The sequence below is a fragment of the Phyllobates terribilis genome, unplaced genomic scaffold (assembly GCF_046119375.1).
Source record: "Phyllobates terribilis strain yellow unplaced genomic scaffold, ASM4611937v1 Scaffold_5__5_contigs__length_657084704, whole genome shotgun sequence".
NCBI lineage: Eukaryota > Metazoa > Chordata > Amphibia > Anura > Dendrobatidae > Phyllobates > Phyllobates terribilis.
The window spans coordinates 26,420,952-26,447,237 of record NW_027362765.1 but is presented as its reverse complement, the minus strand read 5'-3'; the positions used below and the strand labels follow the sequence as shown (position 1 = coordinate 26,447,237).

The 26,286-nt window shown below is 44.6% G+C and overlaps 1 protein-coding gene across 3 annotated transcripts in view; it reads right to left on the bottom strand.

Moving 5' to 3' along the window:
• Positions 1 to 9,479: 9,479 nt before the first annotated feature.
• Positions 9,480 to 26,286, bottom strand: part of LOC141271778 (uncharacterized) — a 76,804-nt gene continuing 59,997 nt past the window's right edge. For all 3 annotated transcript variants that reach the window (XM_073681912.1, XM_073681911.1, XM_073681910.1), the window contains one exon: positions 9,480 to 15,227. In XM_073681912.1, coding sequence (XP_073538013.1) covers positions 13,693 to 15,227 — 1,535 coding nt within the window. In that variant the 3' untranslated portion in view covers positions 9,480 to 13,692. The remainder of the gene's footprint in view (positions 15,228 to 26,286) is intronic.

Here is a 26,286-nt window from a genome sequence, read left to right as displayed (position 1 = left end):
GCCCACCTGTCTGCATGCCAGCCTAACCTGCCTGTTGCTGTATTCTCTGGTGTGGGTCAACAGCCATGTCCGGGGTCTGACCTGGAGTAGCACCTGGTCCCTCTGCTCGGTTCCTCCCTGGTGCACTGGCGTCGTTAGCCGTCGTGCGACCTTGGTCGGATCGGGTAGATACTTAGTTACGCCCCTCCAGGCACTCTCCGGTTCATGGTCCAGTGGGATCACTAAACACGCACACGCCAGTCAGTCCGGGCGTGTGCATAACACATTTTATGAGGCCCACAGGTACTCTATGAGGTTCAGATTAGGTGAACAAGGGGGCGATGAAATGAAATGCAAAATTTACTTTGCATTTACTTAGTGTCAATGACTGTCAAATCAGCAGTCTTCTCCATGATTGTGGAGCCTACTGAAACAGACTAAGGGACCTTTTTGAAAACTTAGGAAGCCTTTGCAGGTGTTTTTTGTTAATTATTTTAGTTTATTGATATAATGACTTTTGTGTTTTCATTGGCTGTAAGCCATAATCATCAACATTAACAGAAATAAACACTTGAAATAGATCACTCTGTAATGACTCTATATAATATAGGAGTTTCACTTTTTGTATTGAAGAACTGAAATAAATTAACTTTTTGATGATATTCTAATTTTGTGAGATGCACCTGTATGTGTTTATTGTCCCTTTGGTGGTTCAGTAAAATATTGCCACACTGTTTTACCCTCACCCTGTGTTGTCTGAGTAGTATTATGCCCACAGAAGACCCCGGGTCTTCACAGCCAGTGATAGTCTGTGTGTTTATTTCAATTAATAATACTGGCACACCCAATTTCCCCCTTACAGCTCCATTTCTCTGACCTATGCTCAGTACTGGGGGTCCGGCTCTTTACGTGTTATAGATTTGGGGCATCTTGGTAGAAGTTTCTCCCGGTCTCTTACTTAGGCCACGTTCACACATTCAGTATTTAGTCAATATTTTCCATCAGTATTTGTAAGCCAAAACCAGGAATGCAACAATCAGAGCAGAAGTACAGCTCTGCCAAAAATTAAGATACCATTGCAAAATTTTCATTTTCTCTGATTTGTCTCTTTATAGGTATATTTTTGAGTAAAATGTACATGGTTATTTTAGTCTATAAACTACTGACAACATGTATCCGAAATTCAAAGCTAAAAATTTTGTATTTATTTGCAGCAAATGATAAAGCGTCAAAATACTAAAAAAAGACACAGTGCTTTCAGACCTCAAATTACTCATGTTTTAACTGTGAAATCAATATTTGGTGGACTAACCATGATTTTTAATCACAGCTTTCATGCATCTTGCCATGCTTTCCACCAGTCCTTCCATGCTTTCCAATAGAAAACTGTTCAGTGGTCTCTTAATTTTTGCCAGAGCTGTATAATAGAAACACGTCACCACTTCTGTATTTATCACCCACTCCTGGTTTAGACTTACAAATACTGATATAAAATACTGACCAAATACTCAAACGTGTGAACGTGGCCTAACACTGATGGGCCGGAAAGTTTAACATTTCTGTTTTTGACTCTGAAAGTTCTTATTGGCTCTTAATTCGTAGGGAACTTTTCCTTTGTCTGCGATCCTATTTAAGTGCCTACATGTGCAGAATAAAGCAGAAGTCCTGAGTACACCATACAAGGCTGTGCTGTATTGACCCGGGATTTATAGGAGACCCCTAATGTAAAATAATAAATATTTAAAACATTAAAAAAATATAAAAGTTGAAATCACCCCCCTTTCGCCCCATTCAAAATAAAACAATTAAAAAAAAATCAAATAAACAAATATTTGGTATCGCCGCGTTCAGAATAGCCCGATCTATCAATATATAAAAAGAATTAATCCAATCGTTAAACGGCGTGACGGGAAAAAAAAAAGTAAAAACGCTAGAATAACATTTTTTTAGTCGCCGCAACATTGTAATAAAATGCAATAACAGGCGATCAAAACATTGTATCTACCCCAAAATGGTATCGATAACAATGTCAGCTCGATGCACAAAAAATAGGCCCTCACCCGGCCCCAGATCCCAAAAAATGGAGACACTTCGGAATATGATGCCATCTTTACACCTGCAAGCGGGTAAGGTTGATACCTTGAAAATTTTGATGACACTGTCAGATGATACTAACATCTATTTGTATTTATACCAAACCAACTTTTCTTCTACCTGTGTTGTGCTTTACATAACATAGTAACATAGTCTTCCTTCAACCTTAAAAACTAAGTCCATCTAGTTCAACCCATAGCCTAACATGTTGATCCAGAGGAAGGCAAAAAAAAAACATGTGGCAAACACTAGGCTCCGCATTGGGGAAAAAATTCCTTCCCGACTCCATACGACAATCAGACTAGTTCCCTGGATCAACGCCCTATCAAGGAATCTAGTATATATAACCTGTAATATTATACTTTTCAAGAAAGGCATCCATGCCCTTCTTAAATTTTAGTAGTGAATCACTCATTACAACATCATGCGGCAGAGAGTTCCATAGTCTCACTGCTCTTACAGTAAAGAATCTCCGTCTGTGATTATGATTAAACCTTCTTTCCTCCAGACGTAGAAGATGCCCCCTTGTCCCCCGTCTCAGGCCTCGGAGTAAAAAGATCAGTAGAAAGGTCTTTGTACTGTCCCCTCATATACTTGTACATAGTAATAAGATCACCCCTAAGCCTTCTTTTTTCCACAGTAAATAACCCCAAGTGTAATAACCTGTCTTGGTATTGCAGACCCCCCAGTCCTCTAATAACCTTGGTCGCTCTTCTCTGCACCTGCTCTAGTTCAGCTATGTCTTTCTTATACACCGGAGACCAGAACGGTACACAATATTCTAAGTGTGGCTCGCACTAGTGACTTGTATAGAGGTAAAATTATGTTCTCCTCATGAGCATCTATGCCTCTTTTAATGCATCCCATTATTTTATTTGTCTTTGCAGCAGCTGCCTGACACTGGCCACTAAACGTGAGCTTGTCGTCTACCAATACACCCAGGTCTTTTTCAGGTACAATTTTGCCCAGTGTTTTACAATTAAGCATATAATTATACATTTTATTTCCTCTGCCCAAGTGCATTACCTTACATTTATCCCCATTAAAGCTCATTTGCAATTTATCAGCCCAAGTTTCTAGTTTACATAGATCCTCCTGTAATATAAAATTGTCCTCCTCTGTATTGATTACCCTGCAGAGTTTAGTGTCATCTGCAAATATTGAAATATTATTATTATTATTTATTATTATTTATTATTATAGCGCCATTTATTCCATGGCGCTTTACATGTGAAAAAGGGGGTATAATACAAGAACAATTTCAATAATCTTGAACACAATGTGACAGCGACTGGTACAGGCGGAGCGAGGACCCTGCCCGCGAGGGCTCACAATCTACGAGGGATGGGTGAGGATACAGTAGGTGAGGGTAGAGCTGGTCGTGCAGCGGTATGGTGGAGCGGTGGTTACTGCAGGTTGTAGGCTTGTCGGAAGAGGTGGGTCTTCAGGTTCCTTTTGAAGGTTTCCACGGTAGGCGAGAGTCTGATACGTTGGGGTAGAGAGTTCCAGAGTAGGGCGGAAGCACGGGAGAAATCTTGTATACGATTGTGGGAGGAGGAGATAAGAGGGGAGTAGAGCAGGAGATCTTGTGAGGATCGGAGGTTGCGTGCAGGTATGTAACGGGAGACTAGGTCGGAGATATATGGAGGAGACAGGTTGTGAATGGCTTTGTATGTCATGGTTAGGGTTTTGAACTGGAGTCTCTGGGCAATGGGGAGCCAGTGAAGAGATTGACAGAGAGGAGAGGCCGGGGAATAGCGGGGGGACAGGTCGATTAGTCGAGCAGCAGAGTTTATGATAGATTGGAGGGGTGCGAGAGTGTTAGAGGGGAGGCCACAGAGCAGGAGGTTGCAGTAGTCAAGGCGGGAGATGATGAGGGCGTGCACTAGTGTTTTTGCAGATTCATGGTTTAGGAATGTGCGGATCCGGGAGATATTTTTAAGTTGGAGTCGGCAGGAAGTGGAAAGGGCTTGGATATGTGGTTTGAAGGAGAGTTCCGAGTCCAGGGTTACCCCGAGGCAGCGAGCTTGAGGGACTGGGGAGAGTGGGCAGCCATTGACTATGATGGATAGGTCAGTTGGGAGGGTTGAATGAGATGGCGGAAAGATGATGAATTCTGTTTTGTCCATGTTAAGTTTTAGAAATCTAGCAGAGAAGAAGGATGAAATAGCAGACAGACATTGTGGGATTTTGGTTAATACGGAGGTGATATCGGGTCCAGAGAGGTAGATCTGTGTGTCATCAGCATAGAGGTGATAATGAAAGCCATGAGACTCTATGAGCTGTCCCAGGCCTAAGGTGTAGATGGAGAAGAGCAGGGGTCCTAGAACTGAACCTTGGGGGACACCGACAGATAGGGGGCGAGATGAAGAGGTGGTGTGTGAGTGGGAGACACTGAATGTCCGGTCTGTTAGGTATGAGGAGATCCAGGATAGGGCCAAGTCTGTGATGCCGAGAGATGAGAGAGTCTGTAGTAAGAGGGAATGGTCCACTGTGTCAAAGGCAGATGACAGGTCTAGGAGGAGGAGGACAGAGTAGTGTCGCTTAGATTTGGCAGTTAGTAGGTCGTTTGTGACTTTAGTCAGTGCAGTTTCAGTAGAATGGTGCGGTCGGAAACCAGATTGTAGGCGGTCAAAGAGGGAGCAGGAGGAGAGGTGGGAGGACAGTTCAGAATGGACATGTTGTTCCAGTAGTTTTGAGGCATAGGGGAGAAGTGATATGGGGCGATAGCTAGACACAGAGGATGGGTCAAGGGAGGGCTTTTTGAGGATGGGTGTGATTGAGGCATGTTTGAAACATGAGGGGAAGACACCAGTTGTTAGTGACAGGTTGAAGAGGTGGGCTAGGGCTGGGATGAAGATAGTGGTAAGGTTTGGGATGAGGTGGGACGGGATTGGGTCAAGTTTACAGGTGGTGAGGTGTGATTTGGAGAGTAAGGAGGAAAGTTGATCTTCAGAAATGGTGGAGAATGTAGTTTTGGGGGAGGAGGGTTGAGTAGGTGTGGGGAGGGGCTGTGGGGGCTTTAGGCAAAAGCTTTGTCTGATGGTGTCAATCTTCTGCTTGAAGAATGAGGCAAAGTCTTCGGCTGAAATAAGAGGAGAGGGAGGAGGCACTGGGGGACGGAGGAGAGAATTGAAGGTGTTGAATAGTTGTTTGGGGTTGTGGGACAGGGAGGATATGAGAGATGTGAAGTATGTGAAATATTACTCTGTATGCCCCCTACAAAGTCATTAATAAATATGTTAAAAAGAAGGGGGCCCAATACTGACCCCTGTGGTACCCCACTGTTAACTGAGACCCAGTCTGAGTGTTTTCCATTAATAACCACCCTTTGTTTCCTATCACTGAGCCAATTCTTAACCCACATACATATATTTTCCCCTATCCCCATTGTTCTCACTTTATGTATCAACCTTTTGTGTGGAACCGTATCAAAAGCTTTTGAAAAGTCTATATACACAACATCCACTGCATTTCCTTGGTCCAGTCCGGAACTTACCTCTTCATTAAAATTGATCAGATTAGTTTGACAGGAACAGTCCCTCGTAAACCCATGTTGATATTGGGTCATGAGGTTATTCTTCTTCAGATACTCTAGTATAGCATCTCTTAGGAAACCCTCCAGGATTTTAAGCACAGTAGAGGTTAAGCTTACCGGCCTATAATTTCCAAGTTCAGTTTTTGTCCCCTTTTTGAATATTGGCACCACATTTGCTATACGCCAGTCCTGTGGTACAGACCCTGTTATTATGGAATCTTTAAAGATTAAAAATAATGGTCTATCTATGACATTACTTAATTCCTGCAGTACTCGCGGGTGTATCCCATCCGGGCCCGGGGATTTGTCAACTTTAGTGATTTTTAGACGCTGCCGTACTTCCTGCTGGGTTAAGCAAGTGACATTTAATGGAGGATTTTTGTTATCACTAATCATGTTTTCTGTCATGCGATTTTCTTGTGTAAATACTGTTGAAAAAAAAAATCATTTAGCATATTGGCTTTTTCCTCATCCTCATCCACCCATACTATTTTTAAGGGGGCCAACACAGATTCTCAAAAGTGGAGTCCTAGAGCCACAAATGGGGGGCGTCCAAGGCCCAAAGGGCCTGCTGAGGGGTTCCAAAAGCCACAATTAAGGACTTAACTTGTTGGAGGTGTTAGGGTCCTGGGCATGTAGTAGCTCAGTGTTCCATGTCCACTGAACTGATGGACTGCAGCCTAGTTCAGCGCGGTTTGTATTACGACTATCCAGTCTGCAGTGTGGACTGTCAACCTGGAAGAGAGCCGCAGTTATGTCCTGTGACCACCCTGTCGCTTGAGTGACCATAAAAAAGAATTGTGGTACTGAGTGCCATGAGGTCAGAGTAGTTAAGGACCTGATACACCCAGTTATAATAGTGCGGCACTTTACCTTATTCTGGGACTTATGGCCAAAAGGGGAGGTGCCAAGTGACTTAGATAAGATCAGATTTGCCATTAAAAAACTTCCATTGCAGTCGTACGCGAATGGGTTTCCCCTGTGTGTGCACTTGCAGGTGATGATGATGAGAAAGCGACGCATGAGGCCAACATCCCTGAGTTGAGGGCCTCCAGGGAGATCATTGGGACTGCTCAACTAAAGGACATTATGCTAAAAGGGCGTTTGATAATGTCACTGTGTTAAATAGGGTTGCTTAAGAGCCAGGGGCTGACATTAGGTTCCCACATTTTGCAGTAAACAGGGATTTGCTATGTCAGGTGACTAAGCTAGGGGGAGAGGTATTGGAACAACTGGTAGTACCAGGGCCCTATTGGCATAGGGTGTTAGACCTGGCCTATTCTCATGTCTTGGTAGGTCATCTGGATGTAGACAAGACCCACGAGCGGATCCTTGAAAAGGTTCTACTGGCCCAGATGCCACAGAGAGATTTCAAACTATTGTAGGTCTTTTCCTACTTGCCAGCTAACCGCCCCTGTCTCTCCCTTTCGGAGTCACCTAGTGCCGTTACCCATTATAGAAGTCCCGTTTGACCGCATTGACATGTATCTAGTCAGACCCTTGGTAAAGTATGCCTGAGGGCATCAATATATCCTGGTGGTCCATCACTACGCGACACGGTACCCAGAGGCGGTACCCGTAAGAAACTCCTCAGCCAGAAGTATAGCCCGAGAACTGGTCCATATTTTTTCCAATATCGGCCTACCAAAGGAGATCCTGACGAACCAAGAACTGCATTCATGTCCAAAGTGATGAGAGAGTTCTGTAGGGCTCTCCAGATTACGCAACTGTCACGACTGTTGTCGGGTATCCCGGGACCAGGGGCTCCTTCCCTGTCCCTAAGGCTTGGGGTGCCCTGGCTGGTCCTGTTCCCCGGATTATGTCTCAAGGTGAAGATACCGGTGCCACGTACATTGTACGAGCTCCTCAGTCTGTTCCATCCCACCACCCAGGAAAGTGGAATGAATATTGTATGGCAATACACCAACCCGACTAACAAGCTAATACATATAGGGATAAAGGAAAATACCAATCATACAAATATATGCACACAAATAACAGGAGGATAACACTGGGAAGTGGAGGATGGGGAAAAACCAAGGTTGGAGGAGAACATTAACACACATTCAAAACCACGCGACAGTCTTAGCTAAATCCACAAAACGTCTTCTCAAACAACATCTCTCCACCAAACTCCTAGAACCATGCAGCATGAAGCTAGCTCTGGCAATGACTGCTTGACAGCGTCCAGTATTTATAGGAGCAGTGAGTGGCTAACAGTAAACAGCTGAGAGCCTTAATAAAGATAAGCTTCCAGTAGCTCTCAACTGAGCAGACTAAACTCTGCACTGCTAAAAGAAACCTGCACCGTTTAATATGAAGGTGAAAGGCTTTTAATGATTGCAGGGGTAGGAGGAATCAAGACACTACGGTGTTCTGGCTCCTCTCTGTCGCGGTAAACCCGTGACAGCAACTCAGGACATTGCTATACCATCTGCAAATGGACAGCCTAGTGGAAAGGTTTAATAAAACCCTGGAAGCCATGCTCAAGAAAGTGGTGGACAAGGATGGTCAAAACTGGGACTGCCTACTCCCGTATCTGCTGTTTTCCATCAGGGAAGATCCACAGGTCTCTACAGGGTCATCTCCACTTGAACTTCTGTTTGGTCAGCACCATCGAGGTCTCGTGGATGTTGCAAATAAGACCTGGGAAGCAAAAGTTACACTGCACCGGAGCATCATCAAGCATGTTGCAAACCCTAGAGCCAATGTTGAGGTGGCAGAAACACTATCACCGGCCCAGAAAGAACAGTGCTGAGAACTCCAGTGAAAACAAGATCTGTTTTCACAGTTGCCGGGATGTACTCATACTGTGGAGCACAAATTTCTGACGGAGCTACACGTGGAGGTAAACCTTAAGCCATATCGAATCCCTGAAGCTTGACACAATGTGATTTTGATGGAGATAAGAAGAATGTTGAACTTGGTGTCATCGAAGAGTCAAAGAGCGGCTGGTCCAGTCTCAATGTCCTGGTGGCGAAGTCAAATGAAGAATTGCAGTTTTGTAATGATTACCATAAGTTGAATGATGTGTCCAAGTTTGTTGAGTATCCGATGTCCCAGGTCGATGAGCTCTTTGAGAAGTTGGGGTGAGCAAGGTACATCACCATCCTTGACCTATTAAAAGGGTACTGGCAAATCCCCATGTCCCATTCGGGCAAAGAGAAGACAGCCTTCTCTATACCTGATAGGTGTTTTCAATATCCCAAAATGCCTTTTGGTCTGCAAGGAGCCCCAGCCACCTTCCAGGGAGCCGCAGGTCCTAACTCCTCACAAGATATACTCCACAGCTTACCTAGACGAAATTGTGATCTTTAGCCTGGATTATGAAAATCATCTGCAGAAAGTCGGTACTGAACACTCTGAGGAAGGCGTGGTTTATTATAAACCCGAAGAAGTGCACCATAGGGATAGAGGAGGCATAATAACAAGGCAACATTGTTGTGATGGGCGAAATCAAGCTGCAGTAGAACAAGGTGGAGACGATCCAAAATTGGCCGCAACCAGTCTCAAAGAAACAGGTTAGTGCTTTTCTGCGAATTGTAGAATACAATTTGGTTCATCCCAAATTTCGCCATGATAGCCACACCCCTGACTGACCTCCTAAAAAGGCACAAAATCATCAATGGCCAAGTGGACTTCTTAAGCGAAGCCGGCTTTCGAGGAGTTGAGGCTAGCCCTGTGTAAATAGCTGGTCTTGGCATATTAATAAGAGAACAAGACTCAGGGTATAAAAACTATGCACACCCAAGGATAGAAAAAATATATCAAAAGATCTTTATTTATCACAATTATACAAATCACCAAACACACAAAGAGATAAAAACATTTAAAAATAGGCAAAACATTGCACTACATAGTTGCAAAAAAAGGTGGTGCTGGTGTGGTAACCCAAATCAGTAAATCCCCTTTAAACCACAGGTATATTGAACATCATTTGTCAAATATCCCAAAATACAGTGCGAGCATGACTGTCAAAGTACCATGACATCTATATTATAAACAGGATAATACACATAAATGCAAGTAATGGTAGAAATCTCCCTTGGTAGTCATATCATTGATCAATATATGCTAGAAAGAATGAATTGGGATAATTACCTGCCGGCACTGAGGACCCTACGCGTTACGCTGGTGAACCGCAGCTTCGTCAAGGGTAAGTTGTCAGTGGACATGTATGCATTTAAATAGTATGTCTAATTTAGTGTGACCCTTTGCAGGTGAGGACCCATGGCGTGGTATGATTTCAAGCCATGCGGCAGACAGGCGTCAGCATGGGACGCCGGCTGACCGCTTCCTGTATCAGATGCGTTCCACCTGAGTCTTGCGGTGGAACGCAACTGGAAGTGGGCGGTGTGTCATATCCGGCTAGCGGAACGCCCTCATAACGTGATCGCAGCAGAAGGAGAACATGCGTTCCACCTAATCTCAAGGTGGAACGCAAAACCGGAAGTAGCGCGTCTGCTACAAAATATCGGTAAGAGAAGAATCAAGCAAAGCGCTGGCAAGGTAGATGCATATGTGTCACCCTGGCCTGGATGCCACAAAATGTAATAAAGCTGTGTCTGAGAGCAAGGGGGAGGTTCTCTAGTCAGGGGAACATTAGCATGCAGTACCTCCTGTCTCAGGCCAGTAGGGGGAGCAGGCTGCCCCTATAAAAGCTGGTGCTGGGGGCAGGGTTAGAGAGAACTGGATGGCCTGTCTCAGCACTGAGACGTGTCCCGGAGCAGAGCAGGGACAGAAAGTTGTATTGCACCCAAGAGGAAGTGTGGCAGGAGGAGAGCCACAAGCCAGAGACAAGAGGCGAAGAGAGCCTGTCTTGGCAGATAACGGACTTAATTTACCAGACTTTGGTGTCTGAGGCTGGGAGGATTCCACATCCCCCAGCAGATAACCAGTCCGCAGGGGACTGTATATTCCTTGGCCTAAGAAGCCTGAAGGCCCTGCCACAACAGAAGGGACCAGCAAAGCCGTACAAGGCTGGGAGCAGAAAGGAACCCACGTCGCAGGCCATACAGGCGAGAATACACGGAGAGCTCGGAAACGTGGGCTGTTACCCTATAAGGAAGAGATAGCCAGAAGGAGCACAGAAAGCACGGTAGGCCTACACCCTCACCCTGACCAGGGCCAATTTCCCCGTTTCTCTCAGACATCCAGGTCCCCTCCTAGCCGGGACTGTTTGTGGGTCAATTTACCTGTTCTAGTAAAGACCCTGGACTGCAACCTGTTGTCTGCATGCTCCTTGCTCCTCCAGCACTATCAGCACTGGGACTCTCACTACCATCACTCCCAACATCCACTACACTGCCCTGGGGCCGCACTCTTCCCGTGGGGAGTCACACCATCCCAGCTGCATACATCATCAGCCCCAGCGGTCTGCCTTGCAGCGGCGGTTCCTACTGACCGCAAATCCACGGGTGGCGTAGTCGGACATAATCATCAGCACATAATGGACTACCACTGGCCTGACCACACTGAGCCACGGAACCGGGTTGCCACTACTACTCCCATCGTTCCCCTATTGCCCGGATCCGAGTGCCCCAAGGCCCAGGGGGCGAGTCACATAGATACGCCGATGGGGTAGAAAGGTGTCCAGGTCAAAAAGTCAATAGTGAGCAGTCCAATATAAAACTACGTGCATCCATGCATAGACGTGTGGCCACATAAAACGAAGAACAAACAAAATAGCTGGTCTTGGTCGCACTGGACTTCATGAAGGAGTTCGTGGTCCAGACAGTTACTTCAGAAGTTGGGTTGGGAGCAGTGTTGTCACAAGAAATAAATGGAGAGGAACATCTAATCCTTTACCTAAGTAGGAAACTTTCCTCCTGTGAGAATAATGATGCTATCATAGAAAAAGAATGCTTGGCCATGCTAGGATACTGTTAGACCATGCGTCCATGAGTTGGATGAGGGAAAAGAACGTGAAGAATGCCCGAGTGACTAGGTTGTTTCTAGCGCTCCCAAGACTTCAGCCTCCATGTAGAGCATAGGCCAGGGAAACTACACGCTAAAGCAGATGCCCTGACGAGGCTTCCCTGTCTAGTGACTGAAGATGCCAAACCCTCAGGCTTTGGCCAGAGGGGTGGGATATGTAAGATGGTCACTGGTATTGCGCTGGAGGGGAGATATGTTTCACTGAGGTTATTAGCTTCAGTTATATGAACCTGGAAATTTGCTCCAGTATATTATGTGCGGAGATGGGTTAATCAGCCATGACAGGGCCAGGTTTATTGTGAACAGCTAAAGAGTTGGGCGGGACGGCTGTTCACCATATCTCCACCCCCGGGTGTGGCCCAGGAGGTAAAAGTGAAGCCTCAAGATTTACTGATTATGCTGTGTGCTATGAAAGTAGGCTAACCTACAGAGCTCTGCTCTTGCTAAAGAGACCTAAATCCTGTTTTCTGAGCGGGCCGACCCGCAGTTATATGAACTGTAATGAGTGCTGTTTGCTTATGCCAACAAGTCTGAATATGGCTATTTTTCTGTTGACCTAGTTGATGAGGCATATTTTAATAAATCAAATGAAGATTTAAATGAAAAGCATTCTGCCTCGTTAAGCAGCGGAGTGAGCCGATCTACCACGGCACATAGAATATTGCTTTTTATTTGCTTATTCCATGAAAGATATTAGTAACTGTATATATTTTTATTGGAAATTATGGAATTCTAATTCTGTATTTTCTGGACTATAAGAAGACACTCTTTATCTTAAGACGCAGCCCAGGTTTAGACAATAGAAAATAGGAAAAAAAAATTCTCATTAAACCTTTATGACACCTCAGTTCCAGGTGTAAAGTGGAGGGGTTAATGTGAAGGAAATAAATAATCAATAAGGGAAAGTATAACAGCAGTAGAGTTATATTTAGTGGACTAAAGGTTGAAATTGGATATACCAGTATTGCAAACAAAAAGAGGTTTTTGCTGGAGGTGCCAAACATGACACCTCAGCTCCTGGACTATGAGCTTCAAAGTGAGACACATGATCTGTAATTAAGCAGTATATTTCCTATTCACTGTATAAAGAGGAGTGGGGGGGACACAAGATATTTGAAATGAAAAGCTATTAGTTCATCATCCAGTCACTAAACAGCAGTTTGTAAATAGTCCATTCAGGTGATCCTGAAAATATGAGCCTATGGTCAGGACTATAAAATGCTGGGTGGCACAAAAGAAGTTGTTCACATGTGTGGGCTGCCTAGGATGCTGTTGTGATCCATAACTCATTTCTCCTTCCCTTAAGGAAACAGAAGATAACTGTAGACAGAAACGTTTAAGTATTTATGTTATTTCTCTCTTTTTGATTTATAACTGTTTTACATATTTGTGTGTTGGTTTATTATATTTTTATATCATTTACTGTTAGCACTGTATATTTTTATCATCAAGGTTAAAATCTTTAAGAAGTTTGAGATTTGTATGATCTAAAGAATCCATACACTTTCAGAGAGAGTGTGATCTTTTGATTGCCAGACAGTAACATATTTTGGGGACTCATCACCCCGTGTATTTGATGAGTGGTGGCAGCGAGTTTAGATATTGGTGTGTGCGGAATGTGTCGGGGTGTGATTTATGCTTACTTTATAGCCTAAAACAGAGGTTGAGAGCTGGATTGAATGAGAGATGACTTAACCCTTGCAAGCGCACCCCATGTCACGTGCTGAGAAGTACACGTATGTACGTAACAGTCAATATCACTAATTGTAATGCACTTGGGTGCAATAGGGAAGTAATACATTTATTGCTAGTGTTTCTCTGCACCATGTGTTATATGTAATATATATATATAACATCACTGCAGGGACATTAATGACCACTCTGCAGTGCACATAAACACACACAACACTGCTAGACACTGCACATTTACATACACACAGCTCTGCTACATATGCACAGCTCTATTTTTTATAAAACATTGCTTATATAGCGCAATTATATTCTGCAGCGCGGACATTATCATTGCTGTCCCCAATGGAGCTCACAATCCAAATTCCATATCTCTTTGGGAGGAAATCGGTTCTCAAGGATTTATTCAAACAGGTGGTTTTTAGTCAACATGTTTCAAAGTGTCAAGCACTTCTTCAGGAAATTACCACAAGGCTTCTCCCCGTGTGAGCTCCCTGGTGTCTAACAAGTGATGATTTATGTACAAAACATATTCCACATTCTGAACATGAATACGGCTTCTCCCCTGTGTGTGTGTGACTTCTCTGGTGTCTAACAAAGTTTGATTTCTCTCTAAAACATTTCCCACATATAGAACATGAAAAAGGCTTCTCCCCTGTGTGAGTTCTCTCGTGACTAGCAAGCGATGATTTCCGCAGAAAACATTTTCCACATTCTGAACATGAAAAAGTCTTCTCCCCTGTGTGAATTCTCTGATGTGTAACAAAATGTATTTTCTTTGCAAAACATTTTCCACATTCTGAACATGAATATGGCTTCTCCACTGTGTGAGTTCTCTCATGAGTAACAAGCAATGATTTCTGTATAAAACATTTTCCACATTCTGAACATGAATATGGCTTCTCCCCTGTGTGAGTTCTCTGGTGTCTAACGAGTGTTATTTTATGTGCAAAACATATTCCACATTCAGAACATGAAAAAGGCTTCTCCCCTGTGTGAGTTATCCTGTGTCTATCTAGGCGTGATTTCTCTACAAAACATTTTCCACATTCTGAACATGAATATGGCTTCTCCCCTGTGTGAGTTCTCTGGTGACTAACAAGCGATGATTTCCGCACAAAACCTATTCCACATTCTGAACATGAAAAAGGCTTCTCCCCTGTGTGAGTTTTCTGGTGTCTATCTAGGAGTGATTTCTGTACAAAACATTTCCCACATTCTGAACATGAAAAAGGCTTCTCCCCTGTGTGAGTTTTCTGATGTGTAAGAAGATATGGTCTCTGTGCAAAACATTTTCCACATTCTGAACATGAAAAAGGCTTCTCCCCTGTGTGAGTTCTCTGATGTATAATAAGATGCGATTTCTCTACAAAACATTTTCCACATTCTGAACATGAAAAAGGCCTCTCCCCTGTGTGAGTTCTCTGATGTATTACAAGATGTGATTTCCCTACAAAACATTTTCCACATTCTGAACATGAATATGGCTTCTCTCCTGTGTGAGTTCTGTGATGTATAACAAGATGTGATTTCTGTCCAAAGCATTTCCCACATTCTGAACATGAATATGGCTTCTCCTCACCAGTATGAATTCTCTCATGCCTAACAAAATCTGATTTCTGGTTAAAATATCTCCTACATTTCCAACAAGAAAATGTCTTCTCCTCTGTGTGAATTTCTTGATGTGTAACAAAAGATGTTTCGAAAGGAAAACTATTTCCATATTCTGAATGTGTAATTGGCTTCTTTGCTTGAAGAGCAGTTTGTTTTGTAATGCCTCTTTTCTGACTTTTATTTTTCTTTGTAGTCTGTAATGAATCAGAAGATAGGACCTGTTTCATAGGATCAGATGATAGATCTTTGCCGTGTAGGGATGATGGGATATCTGGAGTAATGACATTCACTTCAAATGTATCCTGTGTGATCTCAAGGGCATCAGATATAAAAATTAAAGATGTCAGTTGTCCCTCTGATCTCCTGGTACAGTCGTCTGCCAAGAATAAAACAAATTATTATTTTTGAATAAAATATTCTTAAATTGTATTTTTGAACATTTCTACTCAAAATCTCCATAGAAATGGGAAGTTATGTAGCAAAATTGAATCATTCACTAAGACAATGAAAGTTCCCAGTCTACAAGAAGACGTCAACATGAACTAATAGAGCTTGGTGTTCAACTGTTTATTCATTCTGCCTCCAAAATATTGGAATAAAAAGCCACCAAAAATGTTATGTAGGCAAAAATTATACTAATAAAAACTTCTTCTCATCCCACAAAAAACAAGCCCCCACACAGGTGTCAAAATAGTCACTACTCATATAGATTAATTCACTGATGGTTATAATTTACAAATTTGAGTAACTTTATGGGGTTTTCTTCTACTCTGGTTTTCTGTCATTTTACAACATTGGAGCTTCTACAAACGGTGTGTCATATCTCCTTGGGATCTGCTCCAGCGGCCGCCATCGTTCATTCTGCAGGTGGCGTTGGTGATGGAGGAGACATTGTAACCAGAAGATCTGGGTAGCACAGGCTTTGTCCAGCCACCAAGAATAAGGTGGCTGGGACCAGTAGTACTATCGAGTGTGGCAGTATGGGTGTGTGTGATGTCCAACTGGAGTAATCAGCTCCCTGCTGTAATTGTAAAGCACCACATCCTATCAAAGCTCGAAGAATATTGTCGGAACCTGCCAGATACAGCCTTGTTCTCCTCTGGTTCAGTTCTGTGCATTTGATCTTCTTGTGATCCTGGACAGTTTACGGTCCACTCATGTCTTCTGATTTTGTATTTTCTGTGCCCTCCAGGTTCGTTCTAAAATCTAGGCCCCTCAAAGTAATTTCAAAAGTGAGAGGCTAGTATCTCATTATCTGGCAGCATACAGGACCTGTATAACCGCGAGTGGATGGTAAGGGTATTATTAAAAAGTGTCAAGAGGAACCACAGACGTCACTCAGCAACTCAACTGATGATTTATTAACCGATTTGCGCCAGAGCCTGTTTTCGCCTTCGTGGCCATGCCAATTTTTTCAATTCTGACCAGTGTCACTTCATGAGGTAATAACTCTGGGACACTTCAATGTATCACAGTGATTCTAAGACTGTTTTTTGTGACATATTTTACTTCATTATAGTGGCAAAATTTGTTCGATATAACTTACGTTTATTTCTGAAAATATACAAAATTTGGCGAAAATGTTGAAAAAAATTAATAATTTTCCAACTTGCAAGTTTTATGCCCTTAAACCAGTTATGTCACACAGAATAGTTAATAAATAACATTTCCCTCATGTCTACTTTACATCAGCACAATTTTTAAAACATAATTTTTTTGTTATAAGGGCTAAAAGTTGATCAGCAATTTCGCATTTTTCCCAAAAAAAATAGAAAACAAATTTAAAGTAGCTTCGAAGGGTCTATATGACAGAAAATACCCTGAAGTGACATCATTCTAAAGACTGCACCTCTCAAGGTGTTCAAAACCACATTCAAGAAGTTTATTAACCTTTCAGGTGCTTTGCTGGAATTAATGGAATGTGGAAGGAAAAAATTAAAATTTTATTTTAGACCCAAATGTTTGATTTTCACAAGGGTAACAGGAGAAAACGCACCATAAAATTTGTTGTGCGATTTCTCCTGAGTACGCAGATACTCTATATATGGTGGAAAACTACTGCTTGGGCGCACGGCAGGGGCACCATTTGACTTCTGGAATACAAAATTGGCTGGAATCGATAGCGGACACCATGTCGCATTTGGAGAGCCGCTGAGGTGCTTAACAGTGGAAACCCCCACAAGTGACCCCATTTTGGAAAGTAGACCACTCAAGGAATTTATCTAGATCTGTGGTGAGCACCTTGAACCCTCGGGAGTTTCACAGAATTTTATAAGGCTGAGCCGTGAAAATTAAAAAAAAAAAACATTTTTCTCATAAAAATATTATTTTAGCCCCAAATTTCTCATTTTCACAAGGATTAACAGGAGAAAATGCACCATAAAATTTGTTGTGTGATTTCTCCTGAGTACGTCGATGCCCCACATGTGATGGAAAACTACTGTTTGGGGGCACGGCAGGGCTCAGAAGGAAATTGGCTGAATTGACAGCGGTCGCCATGTCGCATTTGGAGGATCCCTAAGATGCCTAAACAGTGGAAACCCCCACAAGTGACCCCATTTTGGAAACTAGACCCTTCAAGGAATTTATCTAGATGTATGGTGAGCACCTCAGGGGCTTCACAGAGTTTTATAGTGTTGAGCCGTGAAAAAAAAAAAAAAAAAATTGTTGCCCACAAAAATGTTTTAGCCGCAATTTTTTTTTATTTTCACAAGGGTAACAGGAGAAAATAGAACCCACAATTTGTTATGCAATTTCTCTTAAGTACGCTGATACCCCAAATGTGGTGGAAAACTACTGCTTGGGGAACTGCCGAGCTCGGAAGGGAAGGAGTGATATTTTGGCTGGAATAGGTTGCGGACATTATGTCACATTTGAGAGCCCCTGACATGCCAAATCAGGAGAAACTCCCACAAGTAACCCCATGTTGTAAACTATTCCTCTCACGAAATTCATCAAGGGGTAGTGAGTATTTTTAACTGTCAGGCGATTCACAAACTTTATAACATTGGGCTAAGAAAATGAAATATTACTATTTTTTCCACTAAAATGTCGCTTTGACCACAAGTTCGCAATTTTCAAAAGGGTTAATAGGAGAAAACGAACAGTACCAATGCTACTGAGTACATAAATACCCATTATGTGGTCGAAAACTACTTTTGAGGTATAGTGTAAAGCTCAGAAGGGAAGGAGCGCCATATTGGTGTTCAGATTTTGCTTGGATGGTTTGAGGTTGTCATGTCCCAATGGCAAAGCCCCTCAGGTCCCTGAATAGCAGAAACCCCCCATAAGTGACCCCATTTTACATACTACACCTCTCAATGAATTCATCTAGGGGTGCAGTGATCATATTGATGCCACATGTGACTCACAGAAATTTATACAATTGGACGGTGAAGAAAAAATAATTACATTTTTATCACAAAAAATTGTTTTAACCCCAGATTTTTTATTTTCACACAGGGCAATGGTGCCAAAATTTCTGCTGAACATGGAAATACATGAGGCTGTATAGTACTGCTTAGCCACATGTCAAGACTCGGAAGGGAAGGAGTGCCATTTGCCTCCTGGAGCACAAATTTTTCTAGAATACTTTGTGGAATCCATATACAGAGCCCTAAAGTGTTAGAAGAGCAGATTCCCACCTAAATATACCCCTATTTTGAAAATTATACCCTTTTAGAAATTTATCTACAGGTGTAGTGACGATTTTGACTCCATGGGTGTTTTCCAGAAACAAGCAGCAGTGGATGTTGCAGAGTGAAAATTACAAACTACCGTTGTAGTGATCAGTACGTTATTAATGACCAGTACCTTGTGCCCAGCTCATGCTTCTGGAGACACGCACCAGTAAATTAGGAGTGCTCTCATCGCTACAGAAATGCCATATATGTGGATGCTAACTGCAGTTTAGGCACACTGGGGGGTGAGTACTCATAGCGCTTTTCCAGAGCCTTTGTACTATCAGTAACATGGAAGCCCCCTATATTTCCGATATGAGATGACCTGGGTTGGGACTTGCTTTTTTTTGTGGATTGAGTTGAATCTTTTATTGGGAACATTTTGCGGATCCGGGTGGTGGAACCTCTGTGCTGCGGTGCAAGGAGGGACCAGAGGGGCATAACTAGGTATCTACTCGGACTGACCAAGGTCGCACGGCGGCTCAATCGACTCCGTGAACCAGGGAAGGACCGAGCAGAGGGACCAGATGCTACTCTGGACCAGTCGTTGTATGAGAGCAGGTGACTCCCATGGGTCAGAAGGCAGGGACTGACCGGTACAGCAGATGAGCACGGCAGGCAGGCTGACGGGTGATCCGGGAAGACGGACTGGCAGACACCACGGGTAACTGGCAGGAGCCTCCAGGTAGGCTGGCTGATAGGCACGGCAGGTAACTGGTACGTTCTCTGGGTAGGCAGGCAAGCCTGGCCCATAGACAGACTGGCGGGTTTGGACCGTAGGCAGACCGTCGGGCTGGAGAGTGTACTTGGCTGGCGGAGACAGGTAGACAGGCTGGCGGACTGGACTGGTGGTCAGGCTGGCGGACTGGACTGGTGGTCAGGCTGGCGGACTGGACTGGTGGTCAGGCTGGCGGACTGGACTGGTGGTCAGGCTGGCGGACTGGACTGGTGGTCAGGCTGGCGGACTGGTGGTCAGGCTGGCGGACTGGACTGGTGGTCAGGCTGGCGGACTGGACTGGTGGTCAGGCTGGCGGACTGGACTGGTGGTCAGGCTGGCGGACTGGACTGGTAGTCAGGCTGGCGGACTGGACTGGTAGTCAGGCTGACGGACTGGACTGGTAGTCAGGCTGGCGGACTGGACTGATAGTCAGGCTGGCGGACTGGACTGATAGTCAGGCTGGCGGACTGGACTGGTAGTCAGGCTGGCGGACTGGACTGGTAGTCAAGCTGGCGGACTGGACGGCAGGCTGGCGGACTGGACTGGTAGTCAAGGTAGCAGCGGGACCTGAGGGCTGAAGCAGAGTTTAGAACACAAAGCTACAACCTTGCACGGGCACCTCCATTTTGGAGGAGGTGCATTTTATGTGAGAAGTCCTCCGGCCATTCGCCGGGGACTCCTTAGGACGGCGCGCGCGGCCCCTTTAAGAGGGAGGGAGCGCGAGCGCCCTAAGCACAATGCCCGGCAGCAGCAGCAGGAGAGCCGGAAGACGCCGGGCCAGGAGCGCGGCATCGCTGCCTGTCAGGGGGCAGAGACGCAGATACTACACATAACATTTGGGACCACATTTATCCTGCACTCTAGGCTGAGCACTTACATCGGGGTTTCCATCGAAATCTCAGAGTGATGTGATTCAGATGAAACCCCCAAGGGATTCCATCTGGCCTTTTTCTTTTCAGAAGTGCACAAAAATGTATCTGACAGCACTATTATGCACGCCTAAAAAGATTGACATCAACAGATCACAGGTCAGACGGCGTCCACAGTGCCCCATCTGCCTCATAATAGGGAGTCTTCCGCCTGGGTTCCGTCTGAATCATGTATTTCATAGATTTAAACGAAAACCCCAGTGTAAGCGCTCAGCGTAGAGCGCAGGATAAATGTGAATCGAGCCTTACTGTGATCTTTGGGAGGCAAAATGAACAAATCAACAGCAGGTGAAGAATGGGTTTTATTTATTTTTTGCGCAGTTCCTCGTGCTGTATAAGTGCTTAGGCTACTTTATTCTTTGTGTCGGTGCGATTACAGTGATACCAGACTTATTTCGGGTTTTTATATTTGCCTGCTATCTAAAAGATGCTTTTTTTTGCAAAAACAAGTTTTTGCATCACGATATTTTGAGAACTATAATTTTTCCATATTTCGGCCGACAGTAATGTGAGTTTTTTTTTTCTGGGACAAGTTGATGTTTTCATTGCTAAAGTGTTTAAGGCACATAATATTTTTTTATTACTTTCTATTCCATTTTTCGGGAGGCAGAATGAACAAAAAACAGCAATTCAGGAATAGTTTTGGGTGTTTTTTTTTTTTTATACCGTTCACCATGTGGTAAAAGTAATAAGGCAGCTGTCACAGTTCCACCCCTCAGTGTGTCTGGGATGAAGTTACTGACAGCTCGGTTGTCCAGTCTGGTACAGGGTCGTGCTGAAGCTGTCAGTGTGTTGATTGACAGCTCGGCTGTCCAATCTGAAACTGGGAGGCGCTGGCTATTTGCAGGTGTTGATTATTCCAGGTGACTGCCAGGCTACTTAACTGGGCTGTTTCTCAAAGACCTCTGCCAGAAGTACATTCAGCTTGTGTGAGGTTTAATGCTTTGTGCCTAGTGTTCTGTGTATTGATCTTCTGTTGCCTGACCTTGTTCTGACCATCTATCTGTTTAATCCCTTCTGCTCTGATCCGCTATCCTCCTGGTATTCTGACCAATGGAACATTACCTGACTATGACGTACCCTACTGGCTTTTGACTTCGGACTCCCTGACTATTCCATTTCACTACTTGGCCGTGAAAATTGACTCAGCGTCACAGCAGCTTTATTCTTCAGGAATAGTTATGGTTGTTTTTTTTATGCCATTCACCGTGTGGTAAAATTGATAAGGCAGCTTTATTCTTAAGGCCAGTATGATTAGAGAAATACCACATATAATTTTTTTATGTTTTGGCGCTTTTACACAAAAATAAAAACTTATAGAAAAAAAAATTGCTTTTGCATCACTGTATTCTGAGAGGTATAACTTTTTTATTTCTCCACTGAAGGAGCTGTATTGTGGCTTTCTTTTTGCGGAACAAGATGACATTTTCAAAGATACTATTTTTATTTCCATTCATCTTTTTGATCGTGTTTTATTCCACTATTTATTCGGCCGTAAGATGGTAAAGATTACTTTTTTTTGCCATGTTTTTATTTATTTTTTTTACAGTGTTTACTGAAGGGGTTAACTAGCGTGACAGTTTTATAGGATGGGTTGTTTCGGATGCGGCAATACAAAATGTGTACTTTTTTGTTTTTACATAAATATACCTATTTATTGGTATAATTTATTTTTTTACTTAGTCCCTCTAGGGGACTTTTATTACTCTGTTCTCTGGTATAATTCATTGTAATGCATTATTCCTGTCAGGATCACACTGACACAAGCATCTTATGCCATACTCCTGCATGGTCTAACAGGCTTGCCGTACGTCTCTGACCCAGAGATTATCATGACGATAGGGCCAGGGGCGTACATAGAAATCATGGGGCCCCATAGCAGAAGCTTTAATTGCCCCCCCCCCCCCCCCCAAATAAATAAATATTTGTCTGTGGCACAGAAGAGCAGATCTCACAACTTTCCAGCCTTTACAAAGTAATTTTCCTCCTGCTGAAGTCCTAGATCCCTCTTTCATTTCCCCATAAAGTATGATGCCAACAAAAGTTCCCCCCAAACACAGTATGATACCCCCATGGTGCATTCCTCCACATTAGCCTCCACATGCACAGTATAATGACCCCTATTGTACCCCACTTCAACCCCAAAGGCAAAGTATGGTGATACCAACACAGTATGATCCCCCAACTGTGACCCCCACAGAGCCCTCCATACACTATAATGGGCTTACATACAGTATAATGGCCTGCACTAGCCCTCCAAACAGTATAATGACCCCCCACATAGCCCTCAAAATATTATAATGGCCCCACATAGCCTTCCATATAGTATAATACGCCACTGATAATCCTCCATATAGTATAATGCGCCCCCATAATCCTCCATATAGTATAATGCGCCCACCATAATCCTCTATATAGTATAATGAACTTCCCATGGTCCTCCATAGAATATAATTCACTCCCACAGTCCTCCATACAGTATATTACACACCCCATAGGGTAAAATGCAGCCCCCATATAGTATAATGCACCCCACAGTCCTGCAGTATTATGGGCACCACGTACTCACTGATTTTTAAAATACCGTATATTTTAAATAAGCCGACCCGAGTGTAAGCCGGGGCCCCTAATTTTACTACAAAAAAACTGGAAAAACGTATTGACTCAAGTGTAAGCCTAGGGTGGGAAATGCAGCAGCTAATAGTAAATTTCCCAATCCTGGTACGTATGGCACCCCTCATCCCCCAATCCTGGCACGTATGGCACCACTCATCCCCCAATCCTGGTATGAGTGGCCTCCTCAATCCCCCAATCCTGGTATGTGTGGCCTGTTCAATCCCTCAGTCCTGGTATGTGTGGCCTCCTCAATCCCCCAATCCTGGTATGTGTGGCCTCCTCAATCCCCCCATTCTTGGTATGTGTGGCCTCCTCAATCCCCCAATCCTGGTATGTGTGGCCTCCTCAATCCCCCAATCCCCCAATCCTGGTATGTGTGGCCTCCTCAATCCCTCAATCCTGGTATGTGTGGCCTCCTCAATCCCCCAATACTGGTATGTGTGGCCTCCTCAATCACCTAATCCTGCTTTGTGTGGTCTCCCCAATCCTGGCATGTGTGGCCTCCTCAATACCCCAATCCTGGTATGCGTGGCCTCCTCAATCCCCCAATCCTGGTATGCGTGGCCCCCTCAATCCCCCAATCCTGGTATATGAGGTCCCCTCAATCCCCCAATCTTGGTATGTGTGGCCCCCCCAAACCACCAATCCTGGTGTATATGGCCCCCTCATCCCCCAATCACTGCACACACAAAAAAAAAATAAACACTAATACTCACCTTCCTTCCTCACCTCTCCTCCAGCGCTGCGTCCTGTCTGCTGCAGCTCATGTCGGCATCTGAGCAACGCGCATTCTCAGATCCCGAGGTGAGCTGCTGCTGCCGGCATATTCACTCCTCTCCACGCCAGGACTATGGGCGTGGAGAAGCGTGAATATGCATTCTCTTTAGTAGCAGGCACTGTCAGCAGGAGCGGTGACTCAGCGCTCCTCCGTGCCCACTACTAAAGAGAATGAATATTCCCTCTTCTCCACGCCCATGGGAGTGGAGAAGAGGGAATATTCATGTCCCTTTAGCAGCGGGCACACGTGATAGCTGCTTCAGCGGCTACTGTGTGTGCCCACTCTGCCGCAACCTCCCTGCCCCCACCACTATCCACCAATACTCACCTATACAACTCGTTCCCACGCTGCTTGGGTCCCCCGCTGCTTGGGGCCCCCCGCGGTCACCGGCCCCATAGCAGTGGCGTGGTCTGCCGCCATTGGCGGTACGCCACTGGATAGGGCCCTTGCAATGACATCGAGGGGGCACCGATCGGACGAGAGAGGGAGCCCCCTTCCTCTCCAAGCATCACAAATGCTGCGGTCGATATTGATCGCGACATATATTAAGGTGCTGCGGTCGATATTGATCGCGACATATATTAAGGTTAAACAGTCGGGGGCAGTGTGGACACTTCTCCTGGCAGTGACAGATTTCAACTGTCCTGTTGGCGATCGAATGAGCGCAGCTTCTGTACCACGCACCATGGCTATGATGTATCCGTACGTCAAACGTCGGGAAGCTTTTAACAACTATGACATATGGGTATGTCAAAAGTCGTGAAAGGGTTAAACGCTACCAAGGAGTTTCAGACTAATATAAGAGAGGTAGACCGATCCCACCACAATCAAATATATCATAAAGAATGAACTCGGGGGGGAAAAAGTGAGACAGAATAAAAAAACATGTTACATCCCCATAAAGAACATATGTTCTGGGGGAGAAATATAACACTAAACCAGAGTTGCAATCATTTATTTTGGACCCTTGGAGCTACTATGCGTTCTGACCAGAAGAGTAGAGAAGGTATTAGTGCTCCACACTTCAGGAGCGATTGTGCAGTAATCTGAATTCCTTAGGATCGATAACATAATGGAAATACTGACATGGAGCAGGGGTGCACAATTCATTTTCCCGAGGGGCCACAATAGAGACAGTGACTGTTGTGGAGGGCGGCTGAACCAATAAGCTGAAATTAATTCTGCTCAATATTAATATATTAATTATTATTAATTATATTAATATTTACGGGCCCCACACAGCCTCCCCATATACAGCATGAAAACCGCACAGCCTCCCCATATACAGCATTAGCCCCACACAGCCTCCCCATGTCCAGCATGAGACCCCGACAGCCTCCCCATGTCCAGCATGAGAGCCTCACAGCCTCTCCGTGTCCAGCAGGAGAGCCCCACAGCCTCCCCATGTCCAGCATGAGAGCCCCACAGCCTCCCCATGTCCAGCATGAGAGCCCCACAGCCTCCCCATGTCCAGCATGAGAGCCCCACAGCCTCCCCATGTCCAGCATGAGAGCCCCACAGTCTCCCCATGTCCAGCATGAGAGCCCCACAGTCTCCCCATGTCCAGCATAAGAGTGTCACGCAAGGGGTGGAAAAGACTAAGTGCAACACAAAGGGACGAGGGGAAGGGAGCCCAGACTCTAGGGAAACAGGGGAGGGGAGACCTCCTAGGCTGATCTGATATCACCCTGTCTCCCCTACCGTCCCTATATTGGTTCTTCACCAATCGCTGCACAGGAACCTATTTTTGTATTTCTCTAGCGCTTGGCCCTGGATAGGGAAGGGGGGGGGGATCACTGGTGGATCGCCACTAACAACTAAAGACAACAAGGAAGACAGACACTGGGGAAAGATAACATAGCTTGAGCCGACTTCAGAGAGATAACCCACACGTCCTCTTAGCACCAGATAGGAAGTAAACAGACTGCACTGCTTTCACAAGGAAACATGTGAATATCACCGGCAGCAAAGTGAAACTATTTAAACACCCAGGCAAGGGTGTCAACTAGAGAAGGAGGAAGGTAGCCTTTGGGTCCTAGAGTGAAACAACTAAGAAGGTGTCTGTAATGCCAAACGAAGAGATCTTCTGTAACTAACTGCAGGGCAACTGTCTGTCACATCTGACACACCCGTGACAGTACTCCATCCCCTCTACGAATGGCTTCAGGACAAGCAGGACCAGGTTTCTCAGGATAAGAGATGTGGAATGAGCGAACCAACCTGGGCGTGTTCACCTCTGATACTGAAATCAACATCCTCTCCTCTGGACCATAACCCTTCCAGTGCACCAAGTATTGTAGAGAACAATGTTGGAGACGAGAATATACAATCCTCGAAATCTGAAACTCCAGATTACCACAACCATTACTGGGGACGGCAGTAGAGGTAAGGGCTCAAGAGGTTCCACATATTTCTTGAGTAAGGACCTGTGGAATACATTGTGGACCTTAAGGACCTGAGGAAGCTCAAGACAAAACGCTGCTGGGTTAATGACGGCGGTTATTTTATAGGCACCAATAATCCTAGGTCCCAGCTTCCAGGAAGGGACTTTCAACTTTATATTTCTGGTAGAAAACCACAAAAAGTCATTCACATTCATGTCCGGACCTGGCAAGCGTTTTCTGTCAGCCATGCGTTTATACCTGTCTCCCATGATCTTCAAATTACTCAGCACCCCCTGCCACACCGAGGAGAGCGACGAAGCAAAACATTCC